This window comes from Mesoplodon bidens (assembly GCF_964165515.1).
Source record: "Mesoplodon bidens genome assembly, chromosome: 8".
In the NCBI taxonomy this organism is placed as follows: Eukaryota; Metazoa; Chordata; class Mammalia; order Artiodactyla; family Ziphiidae; genus Mesoplodon; species Mesoplodon bidens.
In genome coordinates, this window is record NC_138165.1 from 44,550,508 (window position 1) to 44,571,972 (window position 21,465).

The 21,465-nt window shown below is 40.7% G+C and overlaps 1 protein-coding gene across 3 annotated transcripts in view; it reads right to left on the reverse strand.

Moving 5' to 3' along the window:
• Positions 1-21,465, reverse strand: part of FMNL2 (formin like 2) — a 304,476-nt gene that overhangs the window by 97,429 nt on the left and 185,582 nt on the right. For all 3 annotated transcript variants that reach the window (XM_081242867.1, XM_081242866.1, XM_081242865.1), the window contains exons 3-4: positions 5,992-6,072; positions 1,026-1,102 (exon numbers count right to left, since the gene is read on the reverse strand). In XM_081242867.1, coding sequence (XP_081098993.1) covers positions 1,026-1,102; positions 5,992-6,072 — 158 coding nt within the window. The remainder of the gene's footprint in view (positions 1-1,025; positions 1,103-5,991; positions 6,073-21,465) is intronic.

A 21,465-nucleotide genomic window follows, 5' to 3' on the forward strand; every position in this document is an offset into this window, starting at 1 on the left:
GAGCTATAAATTAACCTTGCATTTCTATGACTTAAAAAAGCTTATTCTGAAATAACTGCAGAAAATAACCATTTGAATGGCTTATACCAAACATACTCAGAAGTAGAAGTAAACTGCTACTTAGGTAATTATTTTACAAAGATGCTGAAAAACAAAAATGTAATATATATGTAAAACTTCATTTCCAATAGACCTATCACAGGGGACAATTCTAAAAGATCTAAAGTCTACAGTCTTTCCCTTGCAAATCTCAAAGAATCAAATTCCAGAGGGGTTAAATGATTGCCAGATGTTAAACAGGTACTTTAGGAAGAATTGAAGCTATAAAATAAAATACTGACATCATTCTGCCTTAGAGAGAAACCATCTTATTTGAAGGTACTGTACAATTCTGATTATCTCAGGAGGGAGGGAGTGTGTAATGAAGTTGTACTTGGCTTGAGGCAAAGCAACCATGCTGTTGTATGAAAAACTCTTCGAAATGCTTAGTGCAGAGATTCCCCAAACTTCACTTTCCAGTGTGGATTTACATTTCATGGTCCTGAAATTTGGGGATGTAGGAAGAAGAGACTCAGAATGAAGTATCTAAGTGCAAGGGGGTATGTCAAGTGACACCACTCCAGCTTCTGTCCCCTTCTGGCCAGGGAATTGAGAAAAGAATAAAGCAGCTTCAAGTAACCAGGTCAAAGACCTCCAGGGAAGGCTTCAAGATCTTCCAGGATCTCAGTCTACATGACTTGTTGGGGGTTCCTGACTTCCCAGGGAATCACTATACACACACCATCACTGCATCCAAGGAGAGAACTTTACAATCAGTATGAACATCCCAAATCAAGGACTGTCTGTCCTGCTTCTGATTCTTGCACAGTGAGCAATTCAAGAACTAAAACAAAGGTTCCACCCATCTAAACCTCAGTCTCAACTAATAACGAACAGTAAGGAAGCTTAATTCTTTGGATATGATTCAGTCACTTTGTAAAGTGTCCAAAAGCTTTAGAGCTAAAATGTTCAGTGGGCACACTTACCCAATATGGTTGGTTCTTAAAGAAATTTCCAGTTCTCTTAGCACTTGTGTGGACTCTTGAACACGCCGTCTGAATTTCTGTAATTCAAGAACACATACTCTCACAAAACATATTTTAGCAAGTGCTATAACTGCAGCTTACTTGTAATAAGTTTAACAGAATATGAAAATAACTCTGCTTCTAAAGTGGGCTTCTCACACATTTCTTTTTGCAAAGTACACAATTTTTTCTCATCGTAACAGTCAGCTTATGTGAAAGGACTGGGGAAAATGACTTATTTCATGTACTAAGTATCTCTGAGTAAGTAGCTTATTTTTTTTCGTACCCCACAATACAATACTCACTGACATACCTATGTTGGGGTCCCTAAAATCACCCGTTTCAATGATTCGTTAGGGCTCACAGGACTCAGTATATAGTTGTTCTTGCCACTAGGATTTATTACATCAAAAAGATGCAAGGTATAATCAGCTAAGGGAAAAGGTGCGTGGGGTGAAGTCCAGAGGAAACCAGATACAAGCTTCCAAGAGTATTCGCCCATAGGAGTCATAAATGACAATATTAGTGCAATGCTGTCAACCAGGGAAGCTCATTAGACACTTAGTGGCTGGGGGTTTTACTGGGGGCTCATCACTTGAGCACTCTCTGCCTAGCACATACCAAAAGTGCAGCCTCCCAAAAGGAAAACCGGCATTCTGCATAAACCATGCAGTTGGCATCAACAGTTTGGGCACAGTGAGTCATTATTAACAGGGAATTCTGGGAACTCTCCCAAAATCCAGGTCCCCAGTTGCCAACCGAGAACCAAACTTGCAAGCAGGCCTTTCTAAGGTGGCAATCTCACACCTACTATGCTTGTTCTTTTCTGCATGACCTCCCGTGGAAGGTCCCTCCTCTAGACACCTCCCTTCTCCTTGAGGAATGTCCTTCCTCATTCCCCTGCCTATCAAAATCCCACGTGTCCTCCCAGAACTCCCTCAGGTCTCCCTTGCCTCAGTGAATCCTCCTCTGATAGTAAATGTACTCATTTCTCTATCCTCTCGACTCCAAATAATCTCCAAGGGATCACTGGGTTGCACTGCACACGAGTTCTTTGGAACACAATTTCCTACAAAAATATTTCTTGACAGTCACTAAAGTCTTAGGCCAGTCTGGAAGAAGGCCATTTGATGTGCAATGCCTTCTGAGAAGAGGTCTATGCTCTCTGTGCTAGAGACCCAAACCACCTTCAGGTTACTCTATTTTCAGGAAAAGCCTTTGAGAATCCTGGCTCAGGATATCAAGGACCCTTCTCCTTTGCTCCCATGACTGCAGAAGGAACAGGGTCATCCAGCTCCAAAGACAAAGGCATCCAAGGACAGGAAGGACAGGAGGAAGGTTGGAAAGGAGGATTCCGGGATGTGGGGAGTGGAGAGCCCTGCCACAGGCAGGCCCGGGTGCCCCAGGGAAAACTGGACCCCTGCTCAGCACTGACGGACTCCTGCTACCCTCTTCCCTTCTGAAGACCCTTTACTTCTCCACCAGCTGCTTCTCACCAGAGCAAAAAGTCTCAGTTTCCCGACTGCCACTCCTGAAGCACCCAAAGACCTTCTCAGGTGTGTAGCATCCCCAATATGTGAAATAAAAGCATCCCTGATACCATGAAAAAAGAGAGCCACCCCCTCTTTTGTCAAGAAAGGCTTAAGAAACAACAAAGAGTCATCCATAGGTTGGAGGGACATCCAAGCCCAGCGCTTCCTAGAGAGCCTTCCGGCAATGAGGACTGCCAATGAGGTAGGGTCTATGGCCACACAGCTGAGGAAACCATTTCCAGGTGTGCTGGATGCTCCAGAGGGGCCAGTCCCATGTCAGAGTCACAAGTCTTGGGCTGTCTGCACATGTGGCCTTTAGGAAAAGACTCAGCATTCCTAGCTACGCATTATGCATAGTTCCGATTCGTTCCCTGCCGACCTGTGCTGGTTCCCTAACTGAGCCTTATGCTTCCTCAGGGCAAGGTCATCCCTCACATACACTGTGAGCTACAAGGGCACCCAGTGTAGCACGGAGGACCTGACAGTGTGAAGGACTAAGAGGCATGTATCAAAACATAATAACTCAAAACACTGGGATAAGAGAGGCCACAACAATAGCAGATAACATTTATTAGGCATTTACTACGGGACACCACTTTTGCAACTGCAGGAAAACTGAGGTGGAACTAAACTGACTTCGCCCTGTATTCTATTCTCTTGGCAACCGTTTGAATTTCAGCTGGTGGACTTTGGACCGCAGAGAAATCTTGGCATCTACTTCCCTAACACATAATCAACGGCTGCCAACACTCTGCACTTGTACAACGCACCCAGAATGCTTTAAAACACTTCAAAGGGAAATCGTGCGACTGTGGGAACCAGCGAACAAGAGCTGGGTACCACTTATTAGCAGCGTTCACCCTTCCCCCAGCCCTCTCTGTACACAGCAGGCCCAGGGAGGAGCCCACGGAGACAGCTGAGCCCTGGAGACCCGTATAATAGGGTTTCTTTCACAACTGCAGGGCCCACAGAGGACCAGACTCCTTTCTTCATGGCCTGTCGCCTCTCCCCATGCCAGACATGAGCACATCCCCCCAAAACACAGACTGAGAGCCTCCCGGTATTAAATAAGGAGACTGGTTTGGAGAGATATCTAATTTAGGCTCTTCCTTCCCTGCCCTACAGGGTTTCACTTAAAACTACTTAGAAGAAAATCTAAATAGAAGATGCTTAAGAAATTTTTTTTAGAAGACAGCAAATTAAGTATCTTCAATTCAGTGTGAACAAAAGATTAATGAATGAAGTGCTTGAGGACTCCAGATGCAGTTAAGGGTAAACTGCTCAGCTTAGACTGTCTGGCTAAAATGGAAAGCCTGATTGGAAATCTCTTTCTCCCTGACTCTAATTCAGCTGAGAATCGTAAACTCATTTTAACTGCAAGCCATGTCTTACTCCAAGCAAAATCTCCTTTTTTCCAGGCTTTAAGCATGACAGTTATGGTGAATGGAACAGATCATTTCCTACCGCCAGCTCCTGATAGAACTCTTACTAAAGCAGGGATGGTTGATACAACATCCATTTTATTTTTTTCTGAAAGCTGAATGACTGATCTTGAAAGATGAGGCTCAGGCCAAACACGGCCATTCAGGTGAATACACACGGCTAGGGCAGAGATTTCAGGAATGAAGGTCAGCCCAGACAGACATCCTTTGTCTTGGGCCTCTTTATGAAGTTATTTGCGAGGGAGCAAAACACTTTCTGAGCAGCTGATTTGTTGTTGTTTTTCATTTTACATTCCCAGGAATAATTGTTCCGAGGAAGAACTGGGACTGGGCCAGGAAGAATCCGCCTCTTCCCTCCAACCATCTTCCTCCCCATGGGGCTTGAGGCTGGAGTCTAAGAAGCACTCTCTAGGAGTTTACGTATTTTCCTTTTTTAAAGAATTTGACAAATGTTGAGATAATTGTCAGGGGCTGGGACATTGAGTATACTCTCAGTCTTGTGTACGAATACGGCATTTCTGCCAGACTCAGCTCAGGATGAGCGTGCCTAATCCTGGGTCTGAGCTGTCCAGCCAGAAGGTTTACGAGTTGGGGGATTTCTGAAAATATTTCTCATACAGAATCTTGCTGCCCCTGCGCAAAAGAAATAGCCTGTTTTTTTTTTTCTGGGTTGTGTTTTGTGTATATGGGTATGCCTTCCTTTAACCCTCTCTAATGTGATGAAATTGAAAGGTGCTATATCCTTGGGGAGGGAGACAAGAAAGAAACTAAGAATTAAGCAGCTGTCTCACTTAGCAGACCTGACAGAAGCTCTTTTAAAAAAAGAAATGTGTGTGCCGTAGTTATGAGGAGGGTACTAGGATACTTTGATAGGTACATTCTTAGAAGAGGAGGCTATGTCACATATGGCGCCTAGGCGACAGCAAAGGTCCACAACCCATTTGCATCATCACTCCTAGACTTTATTTCCGCCTGTCTGCATAGTAACTACAGGACAAAGGGCCAGGAAACGTCCAAAAGGAAATAATAGTTGTTCTCCTTTACTTGATTTCTTTCGGCGGGGGGTGGGCACAGTGTTTAGAATGTAAGCAGAAGATGCAGAAAAAGGAGCTTAAAAAATATATCTCAGAGCCAAGAGCCCTGGAAATAGGAGCTAACTAGGAAAACTGCCTTTCTGCTCTCATGAGTCACACACTGAAACAACAGAGGGAATTCAGCTCAAGATATTTTCAGGGCAGCCTTGAAAGCAGGAGCTGTGGAAGGTCAACCGAAAAACAAGTGCTGTCTGGTGACTAGCCCTTTATCCATCTTGAGCAAGGGCGGCTCTGCCCTGAGACATCCCAGGACTGATCCAGGCCCCAGGGCTGTGCCAGGCTACATGCTTTACCACAAGACATCAGTTTAAACCAATTGTGTGGCTGCACAAAGCAGGGCTTGTTTGTAAAAGGAGAGAGTCCGCTGAGAATGGAATCAGCTATTCTCTCCTTACCTTCTTGGGGCCAGGGGCACGGCTGGGGCGGGGGAAGCCGCTAAAAGCATCAGCACAGGATGTGAGTGCACAGCTGGGATGACAAAGCCCCGGTGATTTTTCAAGGTCTCTGGAAATGCACCAAGGCATGAAAGACAAGTATTCCCTTTGCTAGGCCTGTTTTTCTGGGGGCCTGAACACCTCTGGACTGAACCTACCACCCTGTGTAATTGCAAATGGCAGCAACTCAATAACCATCAGAGGTACATGACTCCCAACTCAGGAAAGTACTTTTAAACACATTCTCAAGCGAGGATGGCTTTTTTCTTTGTCTTTTCATGTTGTCCGGCTCCAACAACTCCAAGGTTTTTTTCCCCGGAGGCTCCGGCAGAGGCTATAATGGAGAGGAAGGAAGGTCTCCTCCAGGGCAGGAGGATTCTGCCTGCTAATGAGGAAGCAACAACACAAAGTGGAATCCATCTTACCTTCCGGGTAACAGCTGGATCCAGATAGCCTTTGAGCTTTTGAATGTAAGTATGGGGAGGGTTCTTCACCTGGAATCGTTCCTGCAGGAAGCACGAAAGTAAAGTAAAAAGCATGAAAGCTCTGAAGGCATGACAGTCAGCCATATTCACACAGATTTATACTGCTGACCCAAAGCCAAAACGCATCTGCCGCATGACCGTAGCCCTGCAAAGAGTCACTGGTTTTGAATCATTAGAGATGTTCTTATCCCCTCTTTGCCTTATCCCCTCTTTTCAGTTTCAGAGGAAACTGAAACTCAGAGCAGATCAGTCCTTCCCTAAGATGATGCAGCAAGTCAGGGGTACAAGTAGATTCAAACCCATGTTTGCCCAACTCTAGAGTCTGACCTGCTTTCTCGGTGCGGCTCTGCAGCTCTCTTTCTGGGAACAATGTTCTGCCCAACCTGTGTTCAGGGACCTCTTTTAGCAGGTCTTCCATCTATTGCATATTCTTTGAATATCTTCAGTGTTGGCAAATCTTTTTCTTTTGAATATTTATTTTATCTTTGAAAATACCAAAAATTTGTCTCAAACTAGATAAAACTAATTTGTTTCAAAAATGAGTAATGAGTCTATTCCTCAGAGACTGTGGTGAGTGTGTATTTGTGTGCATGTGTGTGACCATTAAAGTGTTCCTAAGGCAGTTTCCAAATCAGAAGACTTCAAAGTATTGTGAACAAAGACACAATCACTGAAATAAGCATATAATATATATATATATATATATATATATATACTATATATATATACACACACATACATATAACACATATATGCCAAGGTGATATTTGAATATGGATTTGGGGTGGGGCCCATGAATCTGCATTTCTAACAAGTTTCATGCTGGCACTGTGGATGGAGGGACCACACTTTGAGAAACTCATGCCCACGTGTATCAGGTTCTACAGACCATAATGTCCAAAGCAGAATAAGCAGTAGTAAGCTGGGCAAAATCCAAAGGCCCACACTATAGAATGGTAAGTATTATATTAGAGTCATATAATGATATATGACATTCTGATAAAAAAGAACACACTGTATTGCATGGTTCTATGTGGATGGATTGTTGAGACAAAAAAGAACAAATGATTTCTTTCACAAAAGAGGCAAAATTAAATATTAACTGTTATGGACACATATATAGGTGGTTTATTCACACACACACACACAAGAGGTGGGGGAGATTTGCATTAAAATGATAGTCAAGGACCAAGGAAGGGGAAGGGAAATACAGATTGATCCTGAGAGGCCAGCAATGTTCTTTCCTGACCCCAGAAGTAGTTACACGGATGTTGGTTTTATATTACTTATTATGCTATTCTTAGGTTTCCCAACCTTTACTGTATATACGCTATATTTAACACACCAAAAAAGTTTACATAAAGCAGCTCCAAAAGGAAAAAAAAGATTTGTCATGAAATCAGGACAATTCTTATCAGGTACTTTTCTGCATACAACTCAAAAGATGTTTTCCTAGTAATTCTTTTTAACCTGATTATTGCTTATGCTAGAATGGAATTTTTTAGTATTTCACAACACTGACAATTGGCCAGTATGTTACGCGTTTGTTTATCCCATATAAATTTGTATTTCTCCAACACAAGGAACCACAACATTCTTCCCAGTCCACTCAAGCCTTGCTCACTTACAGATTTAGAAATGCTTAAGATCATCTTACTATTATCAAAAGATCATCTTGTTAGTGAAAATATATATTTTATTATTGTTTAATACTACTCTAAAATAAAAGAAAGTGGCTTAGAGTGAGACACCTATCAATACTTCCCCTTTATTTAAAAATGATCATGGTAAATTTCATAGTATACAAACTATCTCTCAACAGAGCTGTTTTAAAAAAAAGGTCAGCTTATTATTTCTAATTATTCCCCCCAATTTTCTATCCCACAAGCAATTTCTAATTAATGATTCACGCATATTTGACATCTCTGGCGCCATCACTGTGTCTATGTACCAAGTCCTAATTTTTTTAAACAAACACTATCACTTTACTAAGGGATCAGATAGGATCCAACGGCCACAGGGTTTTAGCAATAGCCCAGCTGAGGGCTAAAATAATCACAAAAAGTCCCCCAAAAAATGAACTGACAAGCTATCTAGAAACCAGTTACTATTTCCAACCTTGTGTATGAAAACAGTTGATGCCAGAGATATATTGGCATATAAATAAAATGCTTTTTAATAATACAATCCAATTACCCCAATTGTTTTTTTAATATATATATATATATATATATGGTTTTTATTTATTTATTTATTTATTTATTTTGCAGTATGCAGGCCTCTCACTGCTGTGGCCTCTCCCGTTGCGGAGCACAGGCTCCGGGCGCGCAGGCTCAGCGGCCATGGCTCACGGGCCCAGCCGCTCCGCCGCATGTGGGATCTTCCTGGACCGGGGCATGAACCCGTGTCCCCTGCATCGGCAGATGGACTCTCAACCACTGCATCACCAGGGAAGCCCCAATTACCCCAATTTTTAAAAATCCCATGACAGAGACAACTCACCCTGTGCTCCATTCTACTACAGCAAATACTACCTACCTCTAAATATAAAGTTCCTAACATATGAAACTCAATGAATTTTAACTGTGGCTAATGCAGCATTTGCTTGAGTACCTAAAATTTGAAATCTGTGGACAGTTACTGAGAGATTTCTAATGTTTGTTCTTGCAGGCAATGTCTCCACACCATAAGAGCCATATTTATTCCTTTAAAAATAACAAAATTTAAGGAATTTCCTGGCAGTCCAGTGGTTAGGACTCCACGCTTCCACTGCTGGGGGACTGGGTTCGATCCCTGGTCAGGAAACTAAGATCCCACAGGGCACATGGTGCAGCAAAAAATAAATACATAAATAAATAAAACAAAATCTGGCTGACTAGCATATATAACATATTGACATTCACTCAATTAGTAAAATCTCATTTTTGACAGTCATAAATATAGCTTTCTCTGTTTCTTACTTAAGATTGTGGTCACCCAGAGGGGCTTTCTCAAATAGACACATTTGCTGGTCCTGCTGACTTGATTAATTTCCTTATAATTAATCCCTTGAAATTATGGACAAGGTCTAAATTTAATAAACTCACACTTTTTCAAATGTGCTTAGCATTTGCTGCTGTGTTTTGGGCATTTTTTCTTCACGTGTGTGAGTAACTTACTAACATATTTCCAAGAAACAGAAAATGAAGAAAACGGATGCTTTAAAACACATCATACAACGTAGCTACTTCTCCAAAAACTGCACCTACCTCCAGGGATTTAAGTGAAACTCTTATGGAGGAAAAATACAAAGCACCAACTATTTTCCTAAAACTTGGGGGTTGCTTGTCTAATCTCAAAAGGAGCTACTGTTTGAGTTAGAAATTCAGCACCCGGTGCACCAAACCTTTTCAGTCTGTCTGTCTTCAACATGGCCATTTGGACAACAGAAACATTTGGGGGAATACACTGGAGAATTCCAGCACCTTGCCAAAACACATTTATTTTGAAGAACTCTGGAGGGATTATTGGCATTATACTTATTTAAATTAATAATTTTTTCCTCTAAGTATTAGAATTTTAGATTATTCACTGAAACCCAAAATTGCCTTGGCTGGCAGATTTCCATCATCCTCACTTCTCGGACTGCTTCATACCCCACGTGCTATTTTCAATAATAATAATAGTTACCTGCTTGTCCAACATCACTGATAAGCGTAGCTTAATTAGATTAAGCCCCTAACTTGAGTTAAGTTATATAGAAATACTATTCTTAGGGATAAATCATGGTGATTTGTCAATAGGGATGGATAAGCGATCTGAAAGAGCTTTAAAAATACAAATTTCTTTCAAAATATCTAATCATACAGCATCATCACCACTCTGACCTCTTGCCATTTATATCTTTGTGTGACCAAACTTTATTCATGAAATGTTTCTGGATGCGAAACAAAAATGGCCCTGAGAGTTTTAATTATTCTCCAAAAACACTCAACGAACCAAGCCCAAAGCCATTTCCGAACATTCAGGACACTATGCTGACAAACTGCACTGAAAAAAGCGTGGGAGGAAAGAGAAGGGAGAACAGACCTTAAAATCTTCATGAAGCATCTGTGTCATTTGCAAACAGTTTAATAAATTAGAGTCTTAGGAATTCAATTTCTCTGGTAACGAACAGAAAACTTCTCATTGCTAAAAGTGACTTAATTTATAAAAGCCCAGGAGCACAATTACCCTTTCATCTGGGGCAGCACTCCTTGTTTCTCAAACATTATTAACTTATCTTTTACTAACACTTTACAGTTTACCATATTCTTTTTTTTTTTTTTTTTTTGCGGTAAGCAGGCCTCTCACTGTTGTGGCCTCTCCCATTGAGGAGCACAGGCTCCGGACGCGCAGGCTCAGCGGCCATGGCTCACGGGCCCAGCCCGCTCTGCGGCATGTGCAATGCTCCCAGACCGGGGCACGAACCCGTGTCCCCTGCATCGGCAGGCGGACTCTCAACCACTGCGCCACCAGGGAAGCCCTACAGTTTACCATATTCTTTAGGCCTCTTAACTTACTCAAGCTTCCCTATCTGCCAATTAGATGTTAAACTCCATTTTATAGATGAGGAAACTGAGGCTCAGAGAGTAAATGACTTGCCTTAAATCTCACACACACACACACACACACATACACACGGACACCCCCCCACCCCTGATCAAGGATTAAAACTCAAGTTTTTTGAGTCTCTAATCCTTGTTCTTTTCATTACAATGTAATAAGTGTACTCATCTTGCTTTAGATAGAGTTTTTTTTTTTCACATCTTTATTGGAGTATAATTGCTTTACAATGGTGAGTTAGTTGCTGCTGGATAACAAAGTGAATCAGCTATACATATACATATATCCCCATATCTCCTCCCTCTTGCACCTCCTTCCCACCCTCCCTATCCCACCCCTCTAGGTGGACACAGAGCACAGAGTTGATCTACCTGTGCTATGCGGCTGCTTCCCACCAGCTATCTATTTTACGTTTGGTAGTGTATATATGTCAGTGCTACTCTCTCACTTCGTCCCAGCTTACCGTTCCCCTTCCTCACGTCCTCAAGTCCATTCTCTACGTCTGCATCTTTATTCCTGTCCTGCCCCTAGGTTCTTCAGTACCATTTTTTTTTTAGATTCCATATATATGTGTTAGCATACAGTATTTGTTTTTCTCTTTCTGACTTACTTCACTCTGTGTGACAGACACTAGGTCTATCCACCTCACTACAAATAACTCAATTTCCTTTCTTTTTATGTCTGAGTAATAGTCCACTGTATATGTGTGCCACATCTTCTTTATCCATTCATCTCTCAGTGGATACTTAAATTGCTTCCATGTCCTGGCTATTGTAAATAGAGCTGCAATGAACACCGTGGTACATGATTCTTTTTGAATTATGGTTTTCTCAGGGTATATGCCCAGTAGTGGGATTCCTGGGTCTTATGGTAGTTCTATTTTTAGTTCTTTAAGGAACCTCCATACTGTTCTCCACAGTGGCTGTATGAATTTACATTCCCACCAACAGTGCAAGAGGGTTCCCTTTTCTCCACACCCTCTCCAGCATTTATTGCTTGTAGATTTTTTGATGATGGCCATTCTGACTGGTGTGAGGTGATACCTCATTGTGGTTTTGATTTGCATTTCTCTAATGATTAGTGATGCTGAGCATCCTGTCATGTGTTTGTTGGCGAACTGTATGTCTTCTCTGGAGAAATGTCTATTTAGGATTTCTGCCCATTTATGAATTGGGTTGTTTGTTTTTTTGATATTGAGCTGCATGAGCTGCCTGTATATTTTGGAGATTAATCCTATGTCAGTTGCTTCATTTGCAAATATTTTCTCCCATTCTGAGGGTTGTCTTTTCATCTTGTTTATAGCTTCATTTTCTGTGCAAAAGCTTTTAAGTTTCATTAGGTCCCATTTGTTTATCTTTGTTTTTATTTCCATTTCTCTAGGAAGTGGGTCAAAAAGGATCTTGCTGTGATTTATGTCATAGAGTGTTCTGCCAATATTTTCCTCTAAGAGTTTTATAGTGTCTGGCCTTATATTTAGGTCTTTAATCCATTTTGAGTTTATTTTTGTGTATGGTGTTAGGAAGTGTTTTAATTTCATTCTTTTACATGTAGCTGTCCAGTTTTCCCAGCACCACTTATTGAGGAGGCTGTCTTTTCTACATTGTATATTCTTGCCTCCTTTATCAAAGATAAGGTGACCAGATGTGCATGGGTTTATCTCTGGGCTTTCTATCCTGTTCCACTGACCTATATTTCTGTTTCTGTGCCAGTACCATACTGTCTTGATTACTGTAGCTTTGTAGTATAGTCTGAAGTCAGGGAGCCTGATTCCTCCAGCTCCATTTTTCATTCTCAAGATTGCTTTGGCTATTTGGGGTCTTTTGTGTTTCCACACAAATTGTGAAATTTTTTGTTCTAGTTCTGTGAAAAATGCCAGTGGTAGTTTGATAGGGATTGCATTGAATCTGTAGATTGCTTTGGGTAGTAGAGTCATTTTCACAATGTTGATTCTTCCAATCCAAGAACATGGTATATCTCTCAATCTGTTTGTATCGTCTTTAATTTCTTTCATCAGTGTCTTATAGTTTTCTGCATACAGGTCTTTTGTCTCCTTAGGTAGGTTTATTTCTAGGTATTTTATTATTTTTGTTGCACTGGTAAACAGGAGTATTTCCTTAATTTCTCTTTCATATTTTGTCATTAGTGTATAAGAATGCAAGAGATTTCTGTGTGTTAATTTTGTATCCTGCTACTTTACCAAATTCATTGATTAGCTCTAGTAGTTTTCTGGTAGCATCTTTAGGATTCTCTATGTATAGTACCATGTCATCTGCAAACAGTGACAGTATTACTTCTTCTTTTCCAATTTGGATTCCTTTTATTTCTTTTTCTTCTCTGATTGCTGTGGCTCCAACCACCAAAACTATGTTGAAGTGGTGAGAGTGGGCAACATTATCTTGCTCCTGATCTTAGAGGAAATGGTTTCAGTTTTTCACCATTGAGAATGATGTTGGCTGTGGGTCTGTCATATACGACCTTTATTATGTTGAGGTAGGTTCCCTCTAGGCCTACTTTCTAGAGAGTTTTTATCATAAATGGGTGTTGAATTTTGTCAAAAGCTTTTTCTGCATCTATTGACATAATCATATGGTTTTTATCCTTCAGTATGTTAATATGGTATATCACACTGATTGATTTGCATATATTGCAGAATCCTTGCATTCCTTGGATAAACCTGACTTGATCATGGTGTATGAGACTTTTAATGTGCTGTTGGATTCTGTTTGCTAGTATTTTGTTGGGGATTTTGGCATCGATGTTCATCAGTGATACTGGCCTGTAGTTTTCTTCTTTGGGGACATCTTTGTCTGGTTATGGTATCAGGGTGATGGTGGCCTCGTAGAATGAGTTTGGGAGTGTTCCTCCCTCTGCTATATTTTGGAAGAGTTTGAGAGGGATAGGTGTTAGCTCTTCTCTAAATGTTTGATAGAATTCGCCTGTGAAGCCATCTGGTCCTGGGCTTTTGTTTGTTGGAAGATTTTTAATCACAGTTTCAAATTAAGTGCTTGTGATTGGTCTGTTTATATTTTCTATTTCTTCCTGGTTCAGTCTCAGAAGGTTGTGCTCTTCTAAGAATTTGTCCATTTCTTCCAGGCTGTCCATTTTATTGGCATATAGTTGTAGTAATCCCTCATGATCCTTTGTATTTCTGCAGGGTCAGTTGTTACTTCTTTTTCATTTCTAATTCTGTTGATTTGAGTCTTCTCCCTTTTTTTCTTGATGAGTTTTGCTGAAGGTTTATCAATTTTGTTTACCTTCTCAAAGAACCAGCTTTTAGTTTCATCGATCTTTGCTATTGTTTCCTTCATTTCTTTTTCATTTATTTCTGATCTGATCTTTATGATTTCTTTCCTTCTGCTAACTTTGCGGTTTTTTTGTTCTTCTTTCTCTAATTGCTTTAGGTGTAAGGTTAGGTTGTTTGAGATTTTTCTTGTTTCTTGGGATAGAATTGTATTGCTATAAACTTCCCTGTTAGAATTGCTTTTGCTGCATCCCATAGGTTTTGGGTCATCGTGTTTTCATTGTCATTTGTTTCTAGGTATTTTTTGATTTCCTCTTTGATTTCTTCAGTGATCTCTTGATTATTTAGTAGCATATTGTTTAGCCTCCATGTGTTTGTATGTTTTACAGATTTTTTCCTGTAATTGATATCTAGTCTCGTAGCATTGTGGTCGGAAAGGATACTTGATACGATTTCAATTTTCTTAATTTACCAAGGCTTGATTTGTGACCCAAGATACGATCTATCCTGGAGAATGTTCCATGAGCACTTGAGAAGAATATGCATTCTGTTGTTTTGATATGCAATGTCCTATAAACATCAATTAAGTCCATCTTGTTTAATGTGTCATTTGAAACTTGTGTTTCCTTATTTATTTTCATTTTGGATGATCTGTCCATTGGTGAAAGTGGGGTGTTAAAGTCCCTACTATTATTGTGTTACTCTCGATTTCCCCTTTTATGGCTGTTAGCACTTGCCTTATGTATTGAGGTGCTCCTATATTGGGTGCATAAATATTTACAATTGTTGTATCGTCTTCTTGGACTGATCCCTTGATCATTATGTAGTGTCCTTCTTTGTCTGTTGTAATAGTCTTTATTTTAACGTCTACTTTGTCTGATATGAGAATTGCTACTCCAGCTTTCTTTTGATTTCCATTTGCATGGAATATCTTTTTCCATCCCCTCACTTTCAGTCTGTGTGTGTCCCTAGGTCTGAAGTGGGTCTCTTGTAGACCACATATAGGCGGGTCTTGTTTCTGTATCCATTCAACCAGTCTATGTCTTTTGGTTGGAGCATTTAATCCGTTTACATTTAAGGTAATTATCAATATGTATGTTCCTATTACCATTTTTTTAATTGTTTTGGGTTTGTTTTTGTAGGTCTTTTTCTTCTCTTGTGTTTTCTGCCTAGAGAAATTCCTTTAGCATTTGTTGTAAAGCTGGTTTGGTGGTGCTGAATTCTCTTAACTTTTGCTTGTCTGTAAAGGTTTTAATTTCTCCATCAAATCTGGATGAGATTCTTGCTGGGTAGAGTAATCTTCATCATAGTTTTTTCCCTTTCCTCACTTTAAGTATGTCCTGCCACTCCCTTCTGGCTTGCAGAGTTTCTGCTGAAAGATCAGCTGTTAACCTTATGGGGATTTCCTTGTATGCTATTTGTTGCTTTTCCCTTGCTGCTTTTAATATTTTTTTTTGTATTTAATTTTTGATAGTTTGATTAATGTGTGTCTTGGCATGTTTCTCCTTGGATTTATCCTGTATGGGACTCTCTGCACTTCCTGGACTTGATTGACTATCTCCTTTCCCATGTTAGTGAAGTTTTCAACTATACTCTCTTCAAGTATTTTCTCAGACCCTTTCTTTTTCTTTTCTCTTTCTGGGATCCCTATTATCTGAATGTTGGTGCATTTAATGTTGTCCCAGAGGTCTCTGAGACTGTCCTCGATTCTTTTCATTCTTCTTTCTTTATTCTGCTCTGTGGTAGTTATTTCCACTATTTTATCTTCCAGGTCATATATCCGTTCTTCTGCCTCAGTTATTCTGCTATTGATTCCTTCTAGAGAATTTTAAATTTCATTTATTGTGTTGTTCATCATTGTTTGTTTGCTCCTTAGTTCTTCTAGGTCCTTGTTAAACGTTTCTTGTATTTTCTCCATTCTATTTCCAAGATATGGATTATCTTTACTATCATTACTCTGAATTCTTTTTCAGATAGACTGCCTATTTCCTCTTCATTTATTTGGTCTGGTGGGTTTTACCTTGCTCCTTCATCTGCTGCATATTTCTCTGTCTTCTCATTTTGTTTAACTTACTGTGTTTGGGGTCTCCTTTTCACAGGCTGCAGGTTCATAGTTCCCATTGTTTTTGGTGTCTTCCCCCAGTGGGTGAGGTTGCTTCAGAGGCTTGTGTAGTCTTCCTGGTGGAGGGGATTGGTGCCCGTGTTCTGGTGGGTAGGGCTGGATCTTGTCCTTCTGGTGGGCAGGGCCATGTCCAGTGGTGTGTTTTGGGGTGTCTGTGAACTTAGTGTGACTTTAGGCAGCCTCTCTGCTAATGGGTGGGCTTGTGTTCCTGTCTTGCTAGTTGTTTGGCATGGGGCGTCCAGCACTGGAGCCTGCTGGCCATTGGGTGGAGCTGGGTCTTAGTGTTGAGATGGAGATCTCCGGGAGAGCTCTTGTCATTTGATATTATGTGGGGCTAGGAGGTCTCTAGTGGTCCAATGTCCTGGACTCAGCTCTCCCACCTCAGAGGCTCAGGCTTGACACTGGCTGGAGGACCAACACCCTGCTAGCCACATGGCTCGGAAGAAAAGGAAGAAAATAAAGGAAAAAAAAAAAAAAGAACAGATAGAACCCCAAAGCAAAACTCTGACATGTCGACCTCCACATGGAAAAATCCTTTCTTTGTGTAAATAAAGGTGGCCTTTGAGGTCCAGATTTTAGGGAACTGTCTCCCGGTCCCAAGGACAGTCACGGCTTCAGCCAGTGGGGGCCCCCTCCAGAGCCGGCAGCCTCAGTGAGGCCCCCCTCCCCTTGGGCTCTGGGGCAGCTCCATGACAGCAGAGGGGAGAGACCCCAAGCCAGGAGTTCCAGCCTAGAGTAAGTTTTTAAAAGACAAAAAACATGTTCTACTTTTCCTTGAGTCTCAGTATGTAGATGAATACTCAGCACCCAGTCCTTAATAATGTTCAAAGAATTAAACTTCTTTTAAATGTCATATACAAGTCACTTCTCACATAAATTACGAGTAAGTTTTTAAAGTTTAAAAGTACTCAGAGAGACTGTAAACACTCTGTACAAGGCATACACCCAGTGGATTCTGTGCTAGATATGTCAGCCAAACTCATGTCATAGCGAAAGGACATTTGCTGATAAGCTTGTGTTGTACCTCTCACGGCTCTGAAACTGCCAGTGCCTTCCATAATCATACATTTCTCATTAACTCAATCCACTAAGGCTTACACCAGCCTCCCCTCTCCCCACTGGCCACTAGGAAAGTCACTCTGCCTATACACAGGCCAGCCCTGCAGCTAAGGAAAAAAACAAAGCATTGATTGCATTCCATTTAATGACCAAGGTTCAAATCTACGGCAACTCAAATTAGAAAACAAGGCCATTCGTGTAATGACCTATATGGGAAAAGAATCTAAAAAAGGGTGGATATATGTATATGTATAACTGATTCACTTTGCTGTACAGCAGAAACTAACAAAACATTGTAAATCAACTATAGTCCAATAAAAATTTTAAAAAAGAAAACCAGGCCATTCTTAAAAGGAGCTTAAATGAAGGGCTGTGACAGGGAAGTGCTAGATTTGTTGGGCAAGTCACAGTACGTGGAACTCTTCAGCTATGCTACAACATGGCCTCTCTATAAGACATAGGCAGGCAGTCTTGGTTCCTTTCTGACCAGCTGAACTGTTTCTCTGGGGCCTCCCTCCACACCCCCCACCTAAATCTAATAAACTCTGTCATTGAAAGCCTTTTTGCATAAAGATTTGGAACTGGACATTCCACTCATCTAGCACAACATTTCTGATCCTTTGCATCCTTTCTATCCATGTGTATAATTACAGGAGAAATTACTTAACTGAGGTTATTTTGGCATTGGCTGGACTTACAACAAGTATGTCATAGGCATTTCTGCTCCATAAATTCTACTTGGATAAGCAGCTCCAAATTCAAACAGAATTTCACTCAAGTTTATCTTATATCTTCATAGTCTGAGGTTTAAGAAAAGAAATTATAGTGAGTCTCTGGGAAATGAATGGCTTGTGGGGGACACACTTAGTGTTGAGTTTCTTCCCTGTTTGGGAAAGTCACAGGGTCACTGGCTCTATTTCAACAGTGGATTAAGCAAAGCTACACAAACTGCTTTAACACCCTTAGGGATGAATTAGATGTCACCATCATTATACCATTATTAATGTTTCATTATTCTGCTCCTGTGATAAATTTAGATGGTGAAAGTTCAAAGGGCTTTGCTTTTGTGCACAGAAGCTCACTAAGCTTGATTTTTCTTCCTAGAAGCTGAAAGTAGTTGGCCTTCCTTCGCCAAGGCGGAGTAAGCAAACTGTTGTCTCTAAATGAGCTCTAATTACAACCAGCATCATTGTCATTAGTGAGTACTAATTTGCAGGACTTAGCTTGGTGCTAAATGCTCTTCAGAGCTACACTGACAGGAATAATCTCTGTCCTCCAAGGGTTTACCTTCTAAAATGGAGAACGCTGAAAAGAGTAGATGAGGAGGAGGAGAGACAAAAATAAAATATTGCATTAATATTGTATATAGACAGAAGTGAAGTGATTTACACAATATAGCAAAGGCCAGGAAAGAGTGCATGTGTGGGAGGAGGAGGTGCCAGGACCAGAAACCAGGTTCCTAAGCAGGGAAACTAAGGTTAGCCATAACATCTCAGCTCTCACAGCGGCAACAACTTATACACACATGAAGAAAATGTATGCAAACAGAGCCAGATTCCCCCCAGGAATTGAGAGTACCAAAGTCCCCAAGGGAATGCATATTCCATGTTTCCCAAAAAGAAAAAAACAAACTCTGACACTTTGGAAAGGCTGCCAGATGACTACCCCACCTACAGAAAGTATGCATATGAAAGAACAGGACAATTAAGAGAAAATGAAGAAAAAGTATTAAGACTCTACCTACTTATAACAACTGATGGCCAAGAAATCACGTTCAGATGGGATTCTAATTTTGTCTAACGACTACCAGAGGCAGCTAGTGCCAGCTGTGCTAGTATTTAGAAGGATCCCTGCAGTTATTATTGGATGAAAACATTTTGCTAGACAAGTCCCTGCCTCTGAACATCTTAAATCTTGCTATCACATTTAGGTCTCCTGTTTCCAGGCACTAACATGAAAAATGTCAAGGTGAAAAAAAAAAATTTTTTTTTTGGTCATTTCATTCTTCCATTCATCCAGAACACATTATGCAAGACACCATGTAAAAAGCACAAAACGAAACAAATTCGATGCCAAAGCATTAAATCTCATCTCTGAGATACAACAGATATTTATGTAATACAAAGCAGAATATGATAAGAGCCATATGGGATCCTCTGGAAGTTCAAAGAAAGGTAAGGCTCTTTCCAACCGAGATGATCAAAGGAACTTCCCTGAAGAAACTGGCTTTTGAATTGTGTTTTGAAGGACAGGCAGCATATAGATATCCTGGGACGGTGTGAGAGGCAGGAGTCAGAGACATCCACATGGGGGAACATGGGAACAAAGGCAGAGAAGCACACGACATGTGCCAGCAACTTCAAGGCTTTAGCTGGGTGCCAGTAACACAGTTTATGAAAGGCAATGGCACAAAGGATCTAAACGGTAAGTTGGAAAGGACAAAGGCAGATGTCAAATAATAAGCTAATGCGTACAGAACAGACAAAAGGGAGTCAATGAGGAGTTCTGAATAGTGGAAGAACATACAGTTAATACCATGCAACTCCCCTTTCTCCATTCCCAACTTTAAAAGTTGGCCATTTCTACACTTAAGATTAGTGCAGAAAAATCAGCATGTCAGATGCATTCCACAGCCACAGTTTCTTGGAGGGCCGTGAAGCATTCTTCAGGCCCTGAATATGAAATCATTTTCCTAGTCTGAGAGGAGAGGACAACTTTCCAAGTGTTCCATTACAGCTCTCAGACTGAAAATAACTTTTGATGAGACTTTTCCAAATGATTTCCTTTATTTAGACTAGCAAAAGTCTCTTTTAGTTCAACAGGTCTTTCCTAATCAAAACATCCTATAATTCATTCTTTAATATTAATTTGGCTTCTTTAATCCTATTCATAGTTCATCATTTTCCCCTATTTAAAGTGTTTTTATTGAATTTGTTGAATTTGTAAGGAAGGAAGCCATACTAATAAAGTTAAACTAAAACAGCCTTCCACAGCAAAGATGATGAGTTAAATATCCAAGTGTTAAAACAACATAAAGTAGTATTTGTATTACCTAGTCGAAATTCTTGGCTACTACACCTTAATAAATAATTTAAATTATTTTCTGAAAGATAGCGTCAAAGGTCAATCTCAGTCTAGCCTGTATGCCTCAAATTGGCTATCTGATTCTTCATTTCCTGTAACAGCATTCCCAAGTTTACAGAAGATGATCATACAATAAAGTTTATTTCAAACAGCATCACCAAGTTGTCTGGGTCAGCTAAGGCAATTTAGTTGTTTTAAGGGGGGTTCGGGGGATCTGTAATTCCATTTGTATTACCAGGCAGGAAGGCAGGCAATGCGATGTTCATTTTGGCAAAAGATAACCTAAACTCTTCATATCAGACTGAGCCCCAGGCCTCTTGCTCTAGCTGCTAATGCCGAATAGCATTTCTGAGACAGCATTTACATCAAGCTGCCAAAAAGGATTCCTTTAAAAAGGAATAATTTCCCCCTTGTTTAGCTAACCTTCTCCCCATTTTCTGTCCCTCTCTCAGTCCCTGTGGGATAGGCCAGCATCTTTTCTCCCCACTATAAAAATTGTATGACAAAGGGAACCTCTGGAAGAGGAAAGATGTAAACTCACTTCTGGGTTCAGACTCAATTTTCCATGTCTACAGAGATACTAAACTCTAGAAAGCTCAACATATAGAGAGCTGGCATCTGCTCCTCTCACTGCTTCTCCAGCGTTTTAGAATCAAGAAGTTGGAGGCCTGGAGTAAGTCTTAATGGAAGAGAAACTTGCTTTCTGGAGGGAAACTACAACTTGTCTTCTTTTTAATAGCAACTAACTCAGGTTTGGCAACTTCAAGAAAAGGACAACAGTCCCTTTAAACTCTCAAGGAGATTCTGAAGAACCTAGGGGCAGGACAGGAATAAAGACGCAGACGTATGGAATGGACTTGAGGACATGAGGAGTGGGAAGGGTAAGTGGGACGAAGTGAGAGAGTGGCATTGACATATATGCACTACCAAATGTAAAATAGATAGCTAGTGGGAAGCAGCCACATGGCACAGGGAGATCAGCTCGGTGCTTTGTGTCCACCTAGAGGGGTGGGATAGGGAGGGTGGGAGGGAGACGCAAAAGGGAGGAGATATGGGGATATATGTATATGTATAGCTGATTCACTTTGTTATACAGCAGAAACTAACACACCATTGTAAAGCAATTGTAGTCCAATAAGGATGTTAAACAAAAAATCTCAAGGAGAAGATAACTCAGAGACAATTTTTTTTTAATTTAGCAAGAATGCATGTCCCAAAGCCAATTCATGCCTGGCCTGGCCCCCTGCTGGAACTCAGAACAGACTGGTACTATCAACCACTTAGAATCCTTTCCAGACTCCAAGTATCACAGGAGGTATCTGTT